The 17,271-nt window shown below is 43.7% G+C and overlaps 1 protein-coding gene across 13 annotated transcripts in view; it reads left to right on the top strand.

Moving 5' to 3' along the window:
- SBNO1 (strawberry notch homolog 1) overlaps positions 1-16,445 on the top strand; it is an 80,446-nt gene extending 64,001 nt beyond the window's left edge. For all 13 annotated transcript variants that reach the window (XM_055237947.2, XM_055237945.2, XM_063614619.1 and 10 more), the window contains 4 exons: positions 337-474; positions 2,133-2,209; positions 7,130-7,323; positions 9,540-16,445. In XM_055237947.2, coding sequence (XP_055093922.1) covers positions 337-474; positions 2,133-2,209; positions 7,130-7,323; positions 9,540-9,682 — 552 coding nt within the window. In that variant the 3' untranslated portion in view covers positions 9,683-16,445. The remainder of the gene's footprint in view (positions 1-336; positions 475-2,132; positions 2,210-7,129; positions 7,324-9,539) is intronic.
- The last annotated feature ends 826 nt before the right edge of the window (positions 16,446-17,271 follow it).

Below are 17,271 nucleotides of genomic sequence, written 5' to 3'. Positions count from 1 at the left end.
CAGGCTGCTTGACTGGGATTCCAGGTACAGGAAATAAAAGAAGCAAAATGATCTGTGTTGGACATTTGTGCATTAAAGCTAATTCCACGTAGTTTTCTGAAGATAACTTTGGTCTTTAACCTTCATCTTTAGCCAGAATTAAGGTCCAATAACTGCCCTTTGGGTGTGGCTGTGTTAAAGTCTTTTAAACAAGCAGTTTCGGTCCTTTTTAAAGTTACCATGTACTTATTTAGTGTTACAGTCTCACATGATTATATTTACTGACGTGATAGTACAAAAACATGTCTTAAAGTGTGTATTATAAAATCTTTATATTTTGTCATTTTCTTTAAACAGATAAGGAACAACAAGAAAACTGCCATCTTAGTTAAAGAAGTGAATCCTAAAAAGAAACTTTTCTTAGTTTATCGACCAAATACTGGGAAGCAGCTCAAATTAGAAATTTATGCTGATCTAAAAAAGAAATATAAGAAGGTATTTTCTCATTTGTACATTATATTATATAGGAATACTTACTTTGGGCCAGGCGATGTGGCTCACACCTGTAATCTCAGCACTTTGGGAGGCCGAGGCCGGCAGATCACCTGAGGTCAGGAGTTTGAGACCAGCCTGACCAACATGGAGAAACCCCATCTCTACTAAAAATGCAAAATATTATCCCAGGATGGTGATGCATACTTGTAATCCCAGGCACTCGGGAGGCCGAGGTAGGAGAATCGCTTGCACTCGGGAGGTGGAGGTTGCAGTGAGCCAAGATCGCGCCTTTGCATTCCAGCCTGGGCAACAGGAGCGAAACTTCGTCTCAAAAGAAAGAATACTTATTTTGGCTGGGCACAGTGGCTCATGCCTGTAATCCTAGTACTTTGGGAGGCTGTGGCGGTTGGATCACCTGAGGTCAGGAGTTGGAGACCAGCCTGGCCAATATGGCGAAACCTCGTCTCTACTAAAGATAGAAAAGATAGCCAGGTGTGGTGGTGCATGCCTGTAATCCCAGTTACTCAGGCGGCTGAGGCAGGAGAATCACTTTAACCTGTGAAGTGGAGGCTGCAGTAAGCACCACTGCACTCCAGCCAGGGAGACAGAGCAAGACTCCGTCTCAAAAAAAAAAAAAAAAAAGAATACTTATTTTATAATATATTGAAATTGTTTAAGATAGCTTTTCTAGGTATGAAATTATATTTTCTTTTTCTTTTTTTAATGAGGTATCACTGTGTTGCAAAGGCTGAGCTGGTCTGGAACTCATGGGCTCAAGCGATTGTCCACTTCTGCCTCCCAAAGTGCTAGAATTAACAGGTGTCAGCCACCGCACCCAGCCTGGTTTAAGGAAAATGTCAAGTTTTGTTATGCTAATATCAGTCTTAATGTTACCAGCCTTAAGAAACTTCTAAGGTGACTCCTTCTGTTGCCCAGGCTGGGAGTGTAGTGGCGCGATCTTAGTTCACTGAAACCTCCGCTTCCCTGGTTCAAGTGATTCTCGTGCCTCAGCTTTCCAAGCAGCTGGGGATTACAGGCACGTGCCACACACCTGGCTAATTTTTTTTTTATGTTTAGTAGAGATGGAGTTTCACCATGTTAGCTAGACTGGTCTTGAACTCGTGGCCTTAAGTGATCCACCCGCCTCAGCCTCCCAAAGTGCTGGGATTATAGGCATGAGACACCGTGCCCAGCCTAAAATGATTATTTGAAACAGCTTATCTCTTCAGTAAAGGAAGCTTCCAGTGCTGATCACAAAAGTTAGAATGTTTAAAGCCCTTCTCACTACCTCTTAGTTTTATTGTGAGGATGCCTCTATGTTTATATTTTGCAGTGATTTATAGAAAACAGTAAGTGACCATTTTTCCTAACATTTACTATTAGATTTTATTTTATTAATATTACCTTGTATTATTATTTGTAGGCATTCTGATTTGAAAACAATTATAGTTAAGTAGTTATTTGAAAAATGTATTACATAAGAGGAACCAACATGACAGAGCTTTTCAAATGGCATTCAGATTCAGTTAATAGCAAGGGTTAGGCTTTTTGTGTAGAGATTATTTTAAATTGGCTGCCTCTAGAATTACATACCAGACTAGGTAACCAGTTTATTTAAAGCAATACTGTTTTCAATGAAATTTTTCTCATTTTTACAGGTCGTCTCAGATGATGCCCTGATGCACTGGTTAGATCAGTATAATTCATCTGCAGATACTTGTACTCATGCTTACTGGTTAGTATTTTCATGTTTCCTACCAAATTTTCCAAAATTTAATTGAGATTTAAATACACCTTCACTCTTTACCAGTATGTCCTCATGAATTAACTAACAGATTAAGTATTGTCAGGCATGGTGTGTTCTATCAGGAATATTTACTGGACAGTTGTAGACTAGAAACTTTAGTTTATGTACCTCCTTACTCTTCACTGATGCTTTCTTATTTCCAGCCAACTGTTGTCTGGCAGCATGACCTTAACAGTTACCCTTCATATTAGAACTTGCTTTTTCGTGGCTGGGCACAGTGGCTCACGCCTGTAATCCCAGCACTTTGGGAGGCTGAGGTGGGCGGATCACCTGAGGTCAGGAGTTCGTGACCATCCTGGCCAACATGGTGAAACCCCATCTCTACTAAAAATACAAAACAAGTAGCCGGTGTGATGGCAGGCACCTGTAATCCCAGCTACTTGGGAGGCTGAGGCGGGAGAATCGCTTGAACCCAGAAGGTGGAAGTTGCAATGAGTCAAAATTGCACCATTGCACTCCAGCCTGGGGGACAGAGCAAGACTCCATTTAAAAAAAAAAAAAAAAAAATCAGGCCAGGTGCGGTGGCTTACACCTGTAATCCCAGCACTTTGGGAGGCCGAGGCAGGCGGATAATCTGTGGTGGGGAATTCGAGACCAGCCTGACCAACATGGAGAAACCCTGTCTCTACTAAAAAAAAAAATTAGCTGGGTGTGGTGTTGCATGCCTGTAATCCCAGCTACTCAGGAGGCCGAGGCAGAATTGCTTGAACCCAGGAGGTGGAGGTTGCATGAGCCGAGATCACGCCATTGCACTCCAGCCTGGGCAACAAGAGCAAAATTTGTCTTGAAAAAACAAAACAAAACAAAAACACTTTTTTGCCCTCCTTCTGTCACTCTCCCTTCATGTTTTTTTGTTTGGTTGGTTATTTTAAAGAGACAGTCTCACTGTATCACCTAGGCTGGAGTACAGTGCAGCAATCATAGCTCACTGCAGCCTCAAACTCTTCCCATCTCGGCCTCCTGAGTAGCTGGGCTCTTTTCTTTCTTCCTCTCTTTTTTTAAAAAAGCTTTACTGGTGTCCCAGATCTAGGGAATGTCTAAGAAACCAGGGAGATTCCCAAAGTTAACAGCACAGCACATGCAAACTTTTGTTGTTGAGTCTTGGAGCTCTTCCTGCTGTGCCCCCTCACCCCTTGGCTTACAGTGTTCACTTTGTGACCTCGTATACTCTCATACTCTGCAAATCATAGTTTTCTCATTGTTCTCTCCGTCATTAAGTAGTTAATGCTCTTGCAGTATCTGGCCCACTTCATGAAAAGGAATATAAGATGTAAATGAATTTTAGCTTGAGGGGCTTTTTGTTTGTTTTGATTGTTTTGAGCTGTTCTGCAGGTAGGTAAGTTGGCTTTGATGTGAGTAGTGCTTTTGGTTTTCATTATGAGAGTAAATTAGTGCCACTGAAAATTAGAAAAAGTCTGTAAGATAAAATGTTTTAAAAGGTAGGCCGGCTAGGCGCCATTGGCTTGCTGGTAGTCCCAGCACTTTGAGAAGTCGAGATGGATCACATTAGGCCAGGAATTCAAGACCAGCCTGGCCAACATGGTGAAACCACATCTCTACTAAAAATACAAAAATTAGCAGGGCATGGTGGCAGACGCCTGTAATCCCAGCTACTTGGGAGGCTGAGGCATGAGAATCGCTTGAGCCTGTGAGGCAGAAGAAGTTGCAGTGAGCTGAGATCTTGGCACTGCACCCCTGGCTGGATGACAGCGAGACTCGGTCTCAAAAAAAAAAAAAAAAAAAAAGTTTTAAAAGTTAACCTACTTTTTTTTTTTTTTTTTTTTGAGATGGCGTCCTTGCTCTGTCACCCAGGCTGGAGTGCTGTGGCACGATCTTGGCTCACTGCAGCCTCCACCTCCCAGGTTCAAGCAGTTCTCCTGCCTCAGCCTCCCGAGTAGCTGGGACTACGGTGCCTGCCACCATGCCCAGCTAATTTTTGTATTTTTAGTAGAGACAGGGTTTCACCATGTTGGCCAAACTGGTCTCAAACTCCTGACTTCCAAAGTGCTGGGATTACAGGCATAAGCCACCGCGCGCCTTGCCCCTACAAACATTTTTTTTTTTTTTTTTTTTTTTTTGAGATGGAGTCTCGCTCTGTCACCCAGGCTGGAGTGCAGTAGTGTGATCTCGGCTCACTGCAAGCTCCACCTCCCAGGTTCACCCCATTCTTCTCCTCAGCCTCCTGAGTAGCGGGACTACAGGCGCCGGCCACCACGCCCGGCTAATTTTTTGTGTTTTTAGTAGAGACGGGGTTTCACTGTGTTAGCCAAGATGGTCTTGATCTCCTGACCTCGTGATCCGCCCGCCTCTGCCTCCCAAAGTGCTGGGATTACAGGCGTGACCGCGCCCGGCCTGAACATTTTCTAAAACATTTCCTCTGGGGACAGTGCAGTGGCTCCTAGCACTTTGGGAGATCAAGATGAGAGGATTGCTTGAGGCCAGGAGTTTGAGACCAACCTCCTCAACACAGCGAGACTCCATCTCTACAAAAAATTAACTTAAAAAACAACAAACATTTGCTCTGAGTTATAGCAAGAAAAGTGTCCTATACACGTACATTTTACACTATGTATTAGATTCGTCTTGAGTTAGTACTAACTGGAAGGGCATCTTTATTGATGAATATTCTGAAGGTAATTTTAACCAGAAAACATCGGTGGTATTTCTCCTTTTTCTCATTTCTTCTTAAATTTACATGTAGCCTCTCCCTCCCTTCCCACCCCTTTCCATCTCTCTAGATTGCTGAGTCCTTCCCACTAGTGTGATTTAGAACCAGTGTATCAGTAGTTTCATAATATAGAAATAACTGGCAGGATCTTCCCCCCGCCCTTTCTTTTCTTTTCATAGGTATTGCTTGTTTTTTCATGGCAGGATCTCTCAGGATATTTTTTCTTTTTTAAATAGAGGGCTTGAGTGCAATGGCACTGTCTTGGCTCACTGCAACTTCTGCCTCCCAGGTTCAAGCGATTCTCGTGCCTCAACCACCTGAGTAGCTGGGATTACAGGCATGCGCCATCACACCTGGCTTTTTTTTTTTGTTTTTTTTGAGATGGAGTCTCGCTCTGTTGCCCATGCCTGAGTGTAGTGGCGTGATCTTGGCTCACCGCAAGCTCCGCCTCCGAGGTTCACGCCATTCTCCTGCCTCAGCCTCCCAAGTAGCTGGGACTACAGGTGCCCGCCACCACACCCTGCAAATTTTTTCTATGTTTAGTAGAGACGGGGTTTCACCATGTTGGCCAGGATGGTCTCGATCTCCTGACCTCATGATCTGCCTGCTTTGGCCTCTCAAAGTGCTGGGATTACAGGCGTGAGCCATCGCGCCCGGCCGGTTTTGTTTTGTTTTGTTTTGTTTTTTTTGAGATGGAGTCTCGCTTTGTTGCCCAGGCTGGAGTTACAGTGGCATGATCTCAGCTTATTGCAAGCTCCGCCTCCTGGGTTCACGCCATTCTCCTGCCTCAGCCTCCCGATTAGCTGGGACTACAGGTGCCTGCCACCACTCCCGGCTAATTTTTTGTATTTTTAGTAGAGACGGGGTTTCACCGTGTTAGCCAGGATGGTGTCGATCTCCTGACCTTGTGATCTGCCCACCTTGTCCTCCCAAAGTGCAGGGATTACAGGCGTGAGCCACCGCGCCCAGCCCACACCCGGCTAATTTTTTGTATTTTCAGTATAAATGGGGTTTCTCCGTGTTGGCCAGGCTGGTCTCAAACTCCTGGCCTCAAGCTGTCTGCACCCCTCAGCCTCCCAAAGTGCTGGGGTTACAGGCATGAGCCACCATGCCTAATTATTTTAAACTTTTTGTAGAGATAGAGCCTGTCCATGTTGCACAGGCTGGTCTCAAACTCCTGCACTCAAACAATACTCCCTCCTCAACCTCCCAAAAAGCTGTGATTACAGGCATGAGCCACCATGCCCGGCTAGCAAGATCTTTTTTTTTTTTTTTTTTGAGGCGGAGTCTTGCTCTGTCGCCCAGGCTGGAGTGCAGTGGCGCGATCTCGGCTCACTGCCAGCTCCGCCTCCCGGGTTCACGCCATTCTCCTGCCTCAGCCTCTCTGAGTAGCTGGGACTACAGGCGCCCGCCACCACGCCCGGCTAATTTTTTGTATTTTTAGTAGAGACGGGGTTTCACCGTGGTCTCGATCTCCTGACCTCGTGATCCACCCGCCTCGGCCTCCCAAAGTGCTGGGATTACAAGCGTGAGCCACCGCGCCTGGCCTGCAAGATCATTTTATCAACTAGCAATACTACAGTAAAATAATGGATATTAAAATGACGAAAATGCTTCAACAGATAGCAAGCACAATAAATTCAACCCTTTTTATTGGGAGGCAGGCCCCTGAAAAAATTGTAGTTTTAAAAATCGGCCTGATACCTTAAATTGGAAATGATAACCCAATAGACCAACAGAATTATAATCTAAGAAATAGTAAAGGTAAATACTGCTAAAACATTGTTTATTTGAAATTTGAGGCCAGGAGCGATGGCTCACACCTGTAATCCCAGCCCTTTGGGAAGCCAGGGGCGGATCACCTGAGGTCAGGAGTTTGAGACCAGCCTGCCCAACATGGCAAAACACCGTCTCTACTAAAAATACCAAAAAAAAAAAAAAAAAAAAAAAAAAAAATCCCAGCTACTCGGGAGGCTGAGGCGGGAGAATCACTTGACCCCGGGAGGCGGAGGTTGCAGTGAGCCAAGATGCACCACTGCACTCCAGTCTGGGCAACAAGAGCAAAACTCCGTCTCAAAAAAAAAAAGAAATTTGAGTTGACCTTGTAAACCTTTAGGAACATGTGTCTGTGTGCATATATAGACACTCACATATATGTATTTCTTTCCCATTTTTCTTAGGCGCGGCAATTGCAAAAAAGCAAGCTTGGGGTTAGTTTGTGAAATAGGTCTTCGTTGCCGTACATATTATGTATTATGTGGTTCCGTGCTGAGTGTCTGGACAAAAGTTGAGGGTGTTCTAGCATCTGTCAGTGGCACAAATGTGAAGATGCAGATCGTGCGGCTAAGAACGGAAGACGGGCAACGGATTGTAGGTGAGTCTAATTTTTGTTTTGGTTTGAGTTGCAGGAAAAAATCAGATCTGACTTTTTTCTCATTGCTAATATCTTAGCTCTATTCCACATGCATCTGACATCTCTTCCAGTAGTGGGTATGGGACCCGTTTTATATTTCTTACAAGGTTGAACAGAAGTTAAGCCTTCAAACAGACATTGTTGGCTCTGGTTGAAGTTATGATATGGTCATCTCTTTGATGCTGCTCTCAGCTGCTCTTGCTCTCCTTCTCTACTCTTGGTGGCTGTGCAGGCTCCCTGGTGTGAAGACAGTTCAGCCTCTTGCCCAGGAGTTCTCCACTGAGCTAGCTTAAGACTCTGGAACTCAAAAGCCACTGTGCACAGAGAATGGCTTGGTGTCCTGCAGGGAGCAAGGGCAGACTAGGCCAGCTGTTCTCACCGTGTGCTCAACTACAGGTGTCCAGGAAGCAGGCCAGCAATTGGATTCTGTTTGCTTATCTTGGTTTCACTTACAGCAGCCTTCCTCTACCACGGATTGCATATCGGCAGTTTATAGGCCAAAGTCAGTCTATGGAGTTTTTTTTTTTTTTTTTTTTTGGACGAGTATTTTGGGATGTTGTAGGTTTTCATTTGATTTTTTTTTTCTTTTTTTCTTTCTTTTTTTTTTTTTTTTTTTGAGACTGAGTCTCACTGTGTTGCCCAGGCATGCCCCCAGCTCACTGCAATCTCCGCCTCCTGAGTAGCTGGGGTTACAGGCGTGCACCACCACACCTGGCTAATTTTTATATTTTTTTAGTAGAGATGAGTTTTCACCATGTTGGCCAGGCTAGTCTCAAACTCCTGACCTCAAGTGATCCGCCCACCTCGGCTTCCCAAAGTGCTGGGATTATAGGCGTGAGCCACCGAGCCCAGCCTCATTTGAATTAATTGCCAACATTTAAAAATCAAGAGGTTTCATATGAAAGTCTAGATTTCCAGTTTCAAAAGCAGCCCATCAGCTGGGCATGGTGGTTCACCTTGTAATCCCAGCACTTTGGGAGGCTGAGGCAGGAGGATTGCTGGAGCCCAGGAGTTTGAGACCAGCCTAGGCAACACAGTGAGACCTTGTCTCTATAAAGAAAAAATAGGAGGCTGGGCGTGGTGGCTCACGCTTGTAATCCTAGCACTTTGGGAGGCCGAGGCGGGTGGATCACGAGGTCAGGAGATCGAGACCACGGTGAAACCCCGTCTCTACTAAAAATACAAAAAAAAAAAAATTAGCCGGGCATGGTGGCGGGCGCCTGTAGTCCCAGCCACTCAGGCTGAGGCAGGAGAATGGCGTGAACCCGGGAGGCGGAGCTTGCAGTGAGCCGAGATTGTGCCACTGCACTCCAGCCTGGGTGACAGAGCAAGACTCCGTCTCAAAAAAAAAAAAAAAATAGGGCTGGGCACGATGGCTCATGCCTATAATCCCAGCACTTCGGGAGGCCGAGGCAGGTGGATCATGAAGTCAAGAGATAGAGACCATCCTGGCCAACATGGTGGAACCCTGTCTCTACTAAAAATACAAAAATTAGCCAGGTGTGGTGGCAGGTGCCTGTAGTCCCAGCTACTTGGGAGGCTGAGGCAGGAGAATCACTTGAACCCAGGAGCTGGAGGTTGCAATGAGCCAAGATTGTGTCACTGCACTCCAGCCTGGTGACAGAGCAGTACTCCATCTCAAAAAAAAAAAAAAAAGCCATATATATATATATATATATGCATGCAATTTATCTGGAACATTGACCCTTCAGTCTCACATGCAGGACTTAAAGTTCCCTTAACCAGCACCCAGAGAGTATCCTTTCCAGTTTGCTAGTATCTACTCTTCTAAGTTAACCTGTTTCAGTTAGCATTTGAATTTGCAACTTTTGTTCTGTAGTCTTTTGGTGCATTAGTACATGACAAAGATGATATTTGCATGTTTGTGGAGCTTAAAAAGATAATACATAGAATAACAGATATTCTTGACCTCCTATTCCTCCAACAAGATAGCATTACACTAAACACATGCATATGCTTGGGTATTTGTGGGAAATGCTGTTGAAGAATCAGACTACATCTCGATGGCCATTTCATTTATTAGGTAGTCATTTAATTTTTGTGTGAACTTCTTGTTCATTACGCTTAATATTAGGCCTCATTTGGAATCTGCTGTGAAGCTGTACAGTGTGGTTTCTTCTGGAGACAACTTTATAAATTCTTGTTACTAATTACAGGTTTGATCATTCCGGCAAATTGTGTGTCTCCTCTTGTAAATCTCCTATCAACTTCAGACCAGTCTCAACAGCTTGCGGTCCAACAGAAACAGCTATGGCAACAGCATCACCCTCAGAGCATCACCAACTTGAGCAACGCATGAAGAACAGACAGGTTTCAACATGGATGGATCTGAAATGCTGTTGAAGCATATCATTTGCATAAAAATCAGGGACAGTTTCCAAAGAATTATATATTTTTTTCAGTTGTGCTCTCTCTAGTTAGTTTTTTTGGGAGTAAGGACAAACCTGGAATAGATAGCAAAACTGAAAATCAGCAGTGCTGATGGTGGTACATATGTCTTTCCTTTAGCTTCTCCCCTGGTAATTCCCATCTGCTTTTACTTTGGATGAGCAGAGGGGGATGTGTGCGTGCGTGTGTGTCAGTCTGTTTGTGAGTGTTAAAGGCTACAGACCACAGTTGGTTTAAAATGCTTGGAACTTCCCAAACTGGCTTTACTTTATACAGTGCTCAGGGTTAACGCAGTACATCCATGCCATTGCTGTGGGAGGTATCCCCGGATGCATGTGTTTTGAGTCTATAAATATAGAAAATATATATTGGTTTCTTTTTCCAACTTAATAGGTTTATTAAAGCATGAAATGAAAGGTTGCATATCATGCATTCAGGTTATTTTCTAATTTTTGTTCTGACAGTGCATGTCTTTGAAAGCATGCGTCAACAAGATTAACACAGGAGTTGAGTAACAGAGAGAAACATTTGTTAGATGTACAGCATTGGTTATTGCATTTTTATAGTGTTTATACCTGGGTATTGCTTCAAACCCTGCAGACCCCTCCTGCCCCTTCTCCCTGCCTTGGGTTTCTGGTCAAGGTAATGAATACATACATTTTTCTGTGATAAAACTCTTAAAAGTTAATTTTAATGTATTAATAGTATTCCTAATGTGTGCTGCAGAAATGGCTATAAGCCTCTTAAATTTACATTTTCAACTTAAAGGTAGTTTTAGAAGGAAGTACAAATTGGCTTTCATCTTGCAAGCAATCGTTTTTTACTTCATTATCTTAATTTGCTTTGTCACTCATAAAAAGGAAACCATACTTGAGTTGTAGACAATGAGGAAACACTTGAGGCTTCTGCTGTATGTTGTTTTGTTGTTGTTGTTGTTGTTACTCAGTAACTTGAATATTGTTTAATGTGTTGTAAGACATTGTAGAGTTTATCTCAAGCTGTTAAAAATGGTAATGTACAAATGTGAATAGACACTTATCTATATAATATGGGTAAGTTTTGTTTCGCCTATAATAGATGTTTATAAATACAAGTGAGGGGACAGTTGGTCTTTTTATTTCCTATTCTTTTTTTTTTTTTTTTTTTGCTTACACAGGTTGCACTATTGAAAATCGAGATTGTATAAACCTGGTAAAAAGCTGCAAGATGCCAAAATCTTGTAGATGTCAAATAAAAAGTTATTATACTAACAAGAAGTGGACTCTTGTTTAGGCCCTCACTGGTGACCTTCAGAAGTAGTCTGTGACGGGGACTCAGCAGAACTTGTGTGTTGTCTCAGCATTCCAGGTAGCCTTATAGTTTGGTTTAAAACTTATCCCTAAAATTTTAAGATGGCATTGAGGGAAGGGGTGTAATGATAGTACTTCTGAATGTTTTTTAAGTTGAATTGTTTGTAAACTTCTTGCAGAATTGGGTGAGATGTGTGTTAAAACTGACAGAAACCTGGCTGAAAGCTTAGGGCGTTCATCCTCTTGTGTCTTTTTTAGCCTGAGTTTGATTATGTCAAGCTTACCGTAAGTTTTCTTAGGATTTATTTATTCTTGGTGCCTAAAAGAATAAATTAAAAGTACTTTCTGTTCTTTGGCACATTTTGCCCAGTGGATGCAACTTCTATCCTCAGTCCAGTTCAGATATCTCAGGCAGTGATCCATTTTGTATCAGCCAGTTTCCCTTGTTAGGGCCACTGGACCCGGCTGGCAGCCAAGAGCAGCACTCTCCCCACCTTCAGCAGAACTTCTCAGCTCATGTGTGTGTTTTTAAAGCAGTAGGCAGCTTCCATCAGCAATGGAAGTGTCCCCCACTCCAGCGGAGGTGCAGTCGCTGGACCTGAGGAAGGGGGGAAGCATTACAAACCCTCCTGCAGTGAGACAGAATGGCAGAGTTGGGAAGGATCTTCTCTCGCAGGCTGTTGGCCCAACTCCTCTTTCTGTGTGTGAGGGCATTTTAGTTTTTTATGGCGTTTTCAAAGCAGCATATGAGGATTCTTAGCATGCAGCTAATTGACAACCCCCATGGCCTATGATGTAATGTTTGCTCTGGACTAGCCATCTTGATAAATAGGAGTGTATGTATCTTAGGTTCTTTGTAGAACAGCTATTTTTTTTTTTTTTTTTTCCATTAAAAAGGCCTCTGAAAGCCCTCTCAAAACGGACCTCACAAAGGCAACCAGTGTGAATGGATGGGAGCTGGAGTGCTGCATGCCCAGGCTGGTCATGGTGTGTGCAGCACCCAGAGAGTTGCACCCACCCCTTCTTCAGGTGGACATCCGACCTTTACACTGTGGTCTTGCAAAAATCAGCAAGTTCAGTTTGGCCACCCTGTGAAGCTTCAGCATTCAAGGTCCTCTTCTGTTAAAACCCAACTCTTGGCCGGGCGCGGTGGCTCACGCCTGTAATCCCAGCATTTCGGGAGGCCGAGGCAGGCGGATCACTTGAGGCCAGCAGTTCGAGACCAGCCTGGTCAACATGGCGAAACCCCATCTGTACCAAAAAATACAAAAAATTAGCCGCTGACTTCTGTAAAATAGGTCCATTCATTGCAGGATCTAAATGCCACACCTGAATTCAGAGGCCTTGTTTAACCCCATGTCCACTTTGCCTCTGCAATGCCTTTTTCTTCTTTTTAGCAATATGGCTCTGAGCACAAAGATTTGGTTGGAAATCATGTTCGTGTTTTCAGAGTTTACAGCGTCAATTGTACTGAAAACCACTTCCAGAGTCTAAAGCAGCTCAGATGTTATCTCTGGGGGAATTAGTGTTCCCCTCATTTAGCAACCTCCATACCACAAGGTCTCTATCTGTAGTTACTGGGATTATCCAGATACACTATCAATGATACAAATTCATAGAAGTATTAATGCATTTCTTTAAACACAGTTTGATTAAGAAGCAAATATGTTAAGCAGTTTTCTTTTTCTGCTGCTAAATTACAGTTAGACACTTCAGTATCTTCTCTTTACATGTGTATATAAATTAGTAAGAACCTGCATCCAAAGCAATGTAGTAGTGTATGTATGTATCTAAATATATTTGTTCTAACTCAGCACTTCAGAAGCCTTTTTGAGTTACAACAATAAATATTTTAGTTTGCTTCATCTGTAGAGGTAAAATTTCTATATTACCAAGCTCCAGAGGAATATGATATTTTACAGGCACAATTTTCTGGCTGTAGCCCCTGGGGCATTCATTTGCTGGCCTCCATGGGATGCTGTTAGAACAACTGTTAGCCAGCAGGAGAAGAAAGGGTACCAGGACAGCATTTATAATTGTAGAATGGGAGCCTTCTTCCCTCTCCCCTCCACTTTCATTTTAGCATGAGAGAAAAAAACAATAGATTGGAAATGATTGTTGCATCTCACTTCATGAAAGTAGGGGCAGAAGTTCCCTCTGGATCCTTTTCTTGACAAGCAGTCAAGAGGAAGGTCCCCATACATGTGTCACCTGTGTGATACTTGGTAGTTTCTAAGAATGGTGCTACATAAGCGTTGCTGTTAGGCTGGGATCCTATTAATGAACGTTTGATTAGTTCAGGCCTCCCAATGGCAAAGGCAGACACCGTGGAGATGAACATTTATTGACTCCCCTTCTGTGTGGCTTTGGTCTCCCTGGCTAACACCACACCCGTGCGTACTGCGCTTGGCCCACTTTGCTGCAGAAACGTAGCAAGCGTTTCATGTCAGGGCTACAGCTGAGAGCAAAAACTGCAAAAGTCTCATTGAATGCCAGTTGTCTGATACAAATGCAGTGTCTTTTAAGTGACAGAAACACACCTAAATACCTGCAACCCAAGCTCGCTAGCATTTTTTTTCTGAGTACTTGAGATAAAATCCAAAACCCACCCTCTAATTTTGTGCTGTATTTATATATGTGTACATAAATGTATATATATAGAAATGTCGAGTTCTTCTGGATTCTGAATGTAAATAATTCTTGTAAATTGGGACTCCGCCCACCTGTTTCTCCCTTTTCCCTCTTCCCTTCAGCTCTATTTATTCTTTTCTTGACTTTCCCATATGGGGCATCTTACACTTTTTTTTTTTTTTTTTTTTAGAAAAGTATGGAAAACTTTTCATTTAGAAAAGTATTTGTTCCTGTATTTTAGAATTCAGTTTTGCATCTTTGCTGTAGAATTCCTGTTTGGTGTTAATGTTTTTTACTATGTCTTATTGTGTTTTGCGTTTTTACTGTGTGCAATGCATTGTACTGGGGGGATGCACTTGAGTGCCGTTTCTGATACTGTCATTGTATGACTGCTGATGCTCATTTATGTTGTTCTTTGGAAGCTGTAGTGAGCCTGATGTTTTCATATTTTAAAAAATGCTTCCTGAGACTTCCTTAAGCTCCTCTAACTTCTTCAGTGCATTTGGGATCAAACTTAGCTCTTAGATCAGCAAACTTGACTTGCTTCTACTTTTGCAATTTTTCAGGCCTTACCATATTTCTTATCTCTGGCTTCACACCTGATAGGAAAATCTTGCAGATTTGAAACAGTGGTTTCTGGCCTGCTGCTGCAGCAAATTCCCTATGTTTATTTAAGAAGTTGGGCCTATACTTTTAACCTACAAATGATGAGTAATTTACTTGGAATGAACACAGGTAGCCTGCTGCTGTTTATTACCTGTTAAGGATATTTATAGCAGGCAGGAGGCAGGCCTAGTGTGTTATTGACGGGTGACTTTAGAGAACATACATTGGCCGGGCACGGTGGTTCACGCCTGTAATCCCAGCACTTTGGGAAGCCGAGGCGGGCGGATCACGAGGCCAGGAGATTGAGACCATCCTGGCTAACACGGTGAAACCCCGTCTCTACTAAAAATACAAAAAAAAAAATTAGCCGGGCGTGGTGGCGGGCGCCTGTAGTCCCAGCTACTCGGGGGGCTAAGGCAGGAGAATGGCGTGAACCTGGGAGGCGGAGCTTGCAGTGAGCCCAGATCACGCCACTGCACTCCAGCCTGGGCGACAGACCGAGACTCCGTCTCGAAGAAAAAAAAGAGAATGTACATTAAGGAACAATTGTCCTCCAAAAGAGAGCCAAGCAACTGCTGTGGAGCCTCCTAGGCTGACTGCTGGAGGGTGAGACAGGCAGATTCCCATTGCAGCACTGGCCCCTGGGGTTCCCTGAGCGGCTGTGCTCTCCACCCTTGTATTGGTGAGTGGATCTTGACTACGTCAGCCATAAGCCTAGAAGCAGAGCTGGATCGAGGCGTTTTTAATAATTCGAGTTGGGAAGACCTGGATGGTTCATGAAAATGATGGTATTGAGCACCTGGGAGGCGGACATTGGGTATTTGGTCACAATTTTGCACCTGTAAGAAAATGTTCCTCTATAACTTTCAAGAAGGATTGCCGTGAGCATCTTTGGGGCCTTTCATTCATGTACAAGTTTCATTCATTACTATTCAACTTGGTAGACTTGGTGAAAATGTAAAAGCATTCTGTATTTGGATCAGTCTTGGGAACTAAATTTGTCGTGAATTGGGGCCTGTCACAGATTGCCTCCAGTGCGCATCCTCCACTCAGACCCTCCTTGCTCAGTCTCCCTCTGGAACCCATGGAGAAGCCGTGCTGTGGCTGGCAGTGCGGCCATCTGGGCTGCAGCAGCGTGGCAGGGCGCAGTCCAGCAAGACTGCCCTTAGTGCAGGGCTAAGCAAGGAAAAGAAGAAGCCCAAAGAAGCGGGTTCTTTTTGGTACTTGTAATTCAGGTGTCCTCCAGAGTGAAGGCCACTCTGCAGGCCCCTGGTGAGAACCTGCCTGGCTTTTCCACTGCGGGCCCCTAAACAGTACCCTGCCCTTGTGGCCCGTTTGTGCCTGGGCAGATGTTTCTGGCCAGCAGACACTGAAGGGCTTTTTGCTATTAACAATATTTATGGCACTGAAGAGGATAAAGAAGCTTGAGCCCTCTTTCTGGCTCCCACTTTATGGGGCAGAGAGAGCTTTTTTTCTACATAGCACATTGCAGTCTCACCGCTATCAGAAAAATATCCTGTTCATGGTGTATACTGAGTTTGCAAACTACTGATATGATTTTTCAATAACCACTTCTATCTTCCATCATCCATGAGAGGTGGGAAGAGGTACACTGTATCTCTGCAATAAAACTTTTGCCAGGTTCTACCTCCTCTGAGCAAAGGATACTTTTCTATGTAGGTGTAGATGGTTCTCCTTTACTAATCTGACATGGTGCATCTGGAGACAACATCTGATGGGATCCAAAGACAACTTGAAACAAAGGTGGATGTCAGCTCTTGGTGTGTTTTCATTTCATTCTCTTTTTTAAATCTCCCTTTTGTTATCACTCCTGTTGTAGCGTGTCCATCAGTGTGTGAAGGGTACGCCCTATTCCAATGATACTGCATTGCTGCATCCAGCCTTTCGTGGGAGCACAGTACCAAGCGTCCGGAATTGATTATCCCAACCATTTTTGATATGTAACTGAAAAATTTGGTCTCATGCAATAAAAATGTACTGGCTGCATTTTAGCAAGGTTTACTCTTGCAAGTAAAAACGATCAACCGTGAAGCGTAACAAATTCTGTATTTAGTTTTTTTTTTGTTGTGGTGGTTTTTGTTCTGTTTTTTGTTTTTGTAAGATTCTAAATAAATTAAATACGAGTCACGGGTTGTGCTTTCTTTGGGCGCTGTCTTCGCAGATCTCATGAACATCTTCATAGTGTCTTTATAAAATGTAAGTGCTGTCACCGTGCCTTTGCAGATGGCACAGGCACTGAGGGAGCCAGCCAGAGTGGGGCGGTGCCCAGCCCAGGTGCAGTGTGTGGGCCCGTAGTGGGCTGCTGTCTCGGACTGCTGCAGAAGGCGGTGGGAGGGAGAAAGGGCTGGGATGCAAGTGAGAATCTGAGCAGCGTTTAGTGCATGTCTTGTCTGGGAGTTTCTCTGTGATGATTTCAAATACTTGGGAGAAGGATGTTCAGTTTTTAGCTTGAAATGCATAAGGGTATTCGATCAAATTTGTAAATAGCGTTAATGTTTAGAGGGGATTTAACCTCCCGAATATATGAGATAATTGAGCATTACTTGAGGAACAAGTCAAATGGGAGTGTTTTAACTAAAATTTGATTCAGTATTTTTGAGTTTGAAAACTGAAAGAAACAGGTTTTTAAATGTATAACGTTAATAAATTGGGCATTGGCCAGGCACAGTGGCTCACAGCTGTAATCCCAGCACTTTCAGAGGTCGAGGCGGGAAGATCACCTGAGGTCAGAAGTTCAAGACCAGCCTGGTCAACGTGGTGAAACCTCATCTCTACTAAAAATACAAAAAGCTGGCGAGGTGGCAGACACCTGTAATCCCAGCTACTTTGGAGGCTGAGGCAGGAGAATCACTTGAAGCTGGGAGGCAGAGGTGGCAGTGAGCCGAGTTCATGCCATTGTACTCCGGCCTGGGCAACAATAGCAAAACTCCATCTCAAAAAATAAAAAATAAAT

The sequence above is a fragment of the Symphalangus syndactylus genome, chromosome 13 (assembly GCF_028878055.3).
Source record: "Symphalangus syndactylus isolate Jambi chromosome 13, NHGRI_mSymSyn1-v2.1_pri, whole genome shotgun sequence".
Classification (NCBI taxonomy): domain Eukaryota; kingdom Metazoa; phylum Chordata; class Mammalia; order Primates; family Hylobatidae; genus Symphalangus; species Symphalangus syndactylus.
Note: the sequence above shows the minus strand (reverse complement) of the source record. Positions and strands in the feature narration are given on the sequence as shown.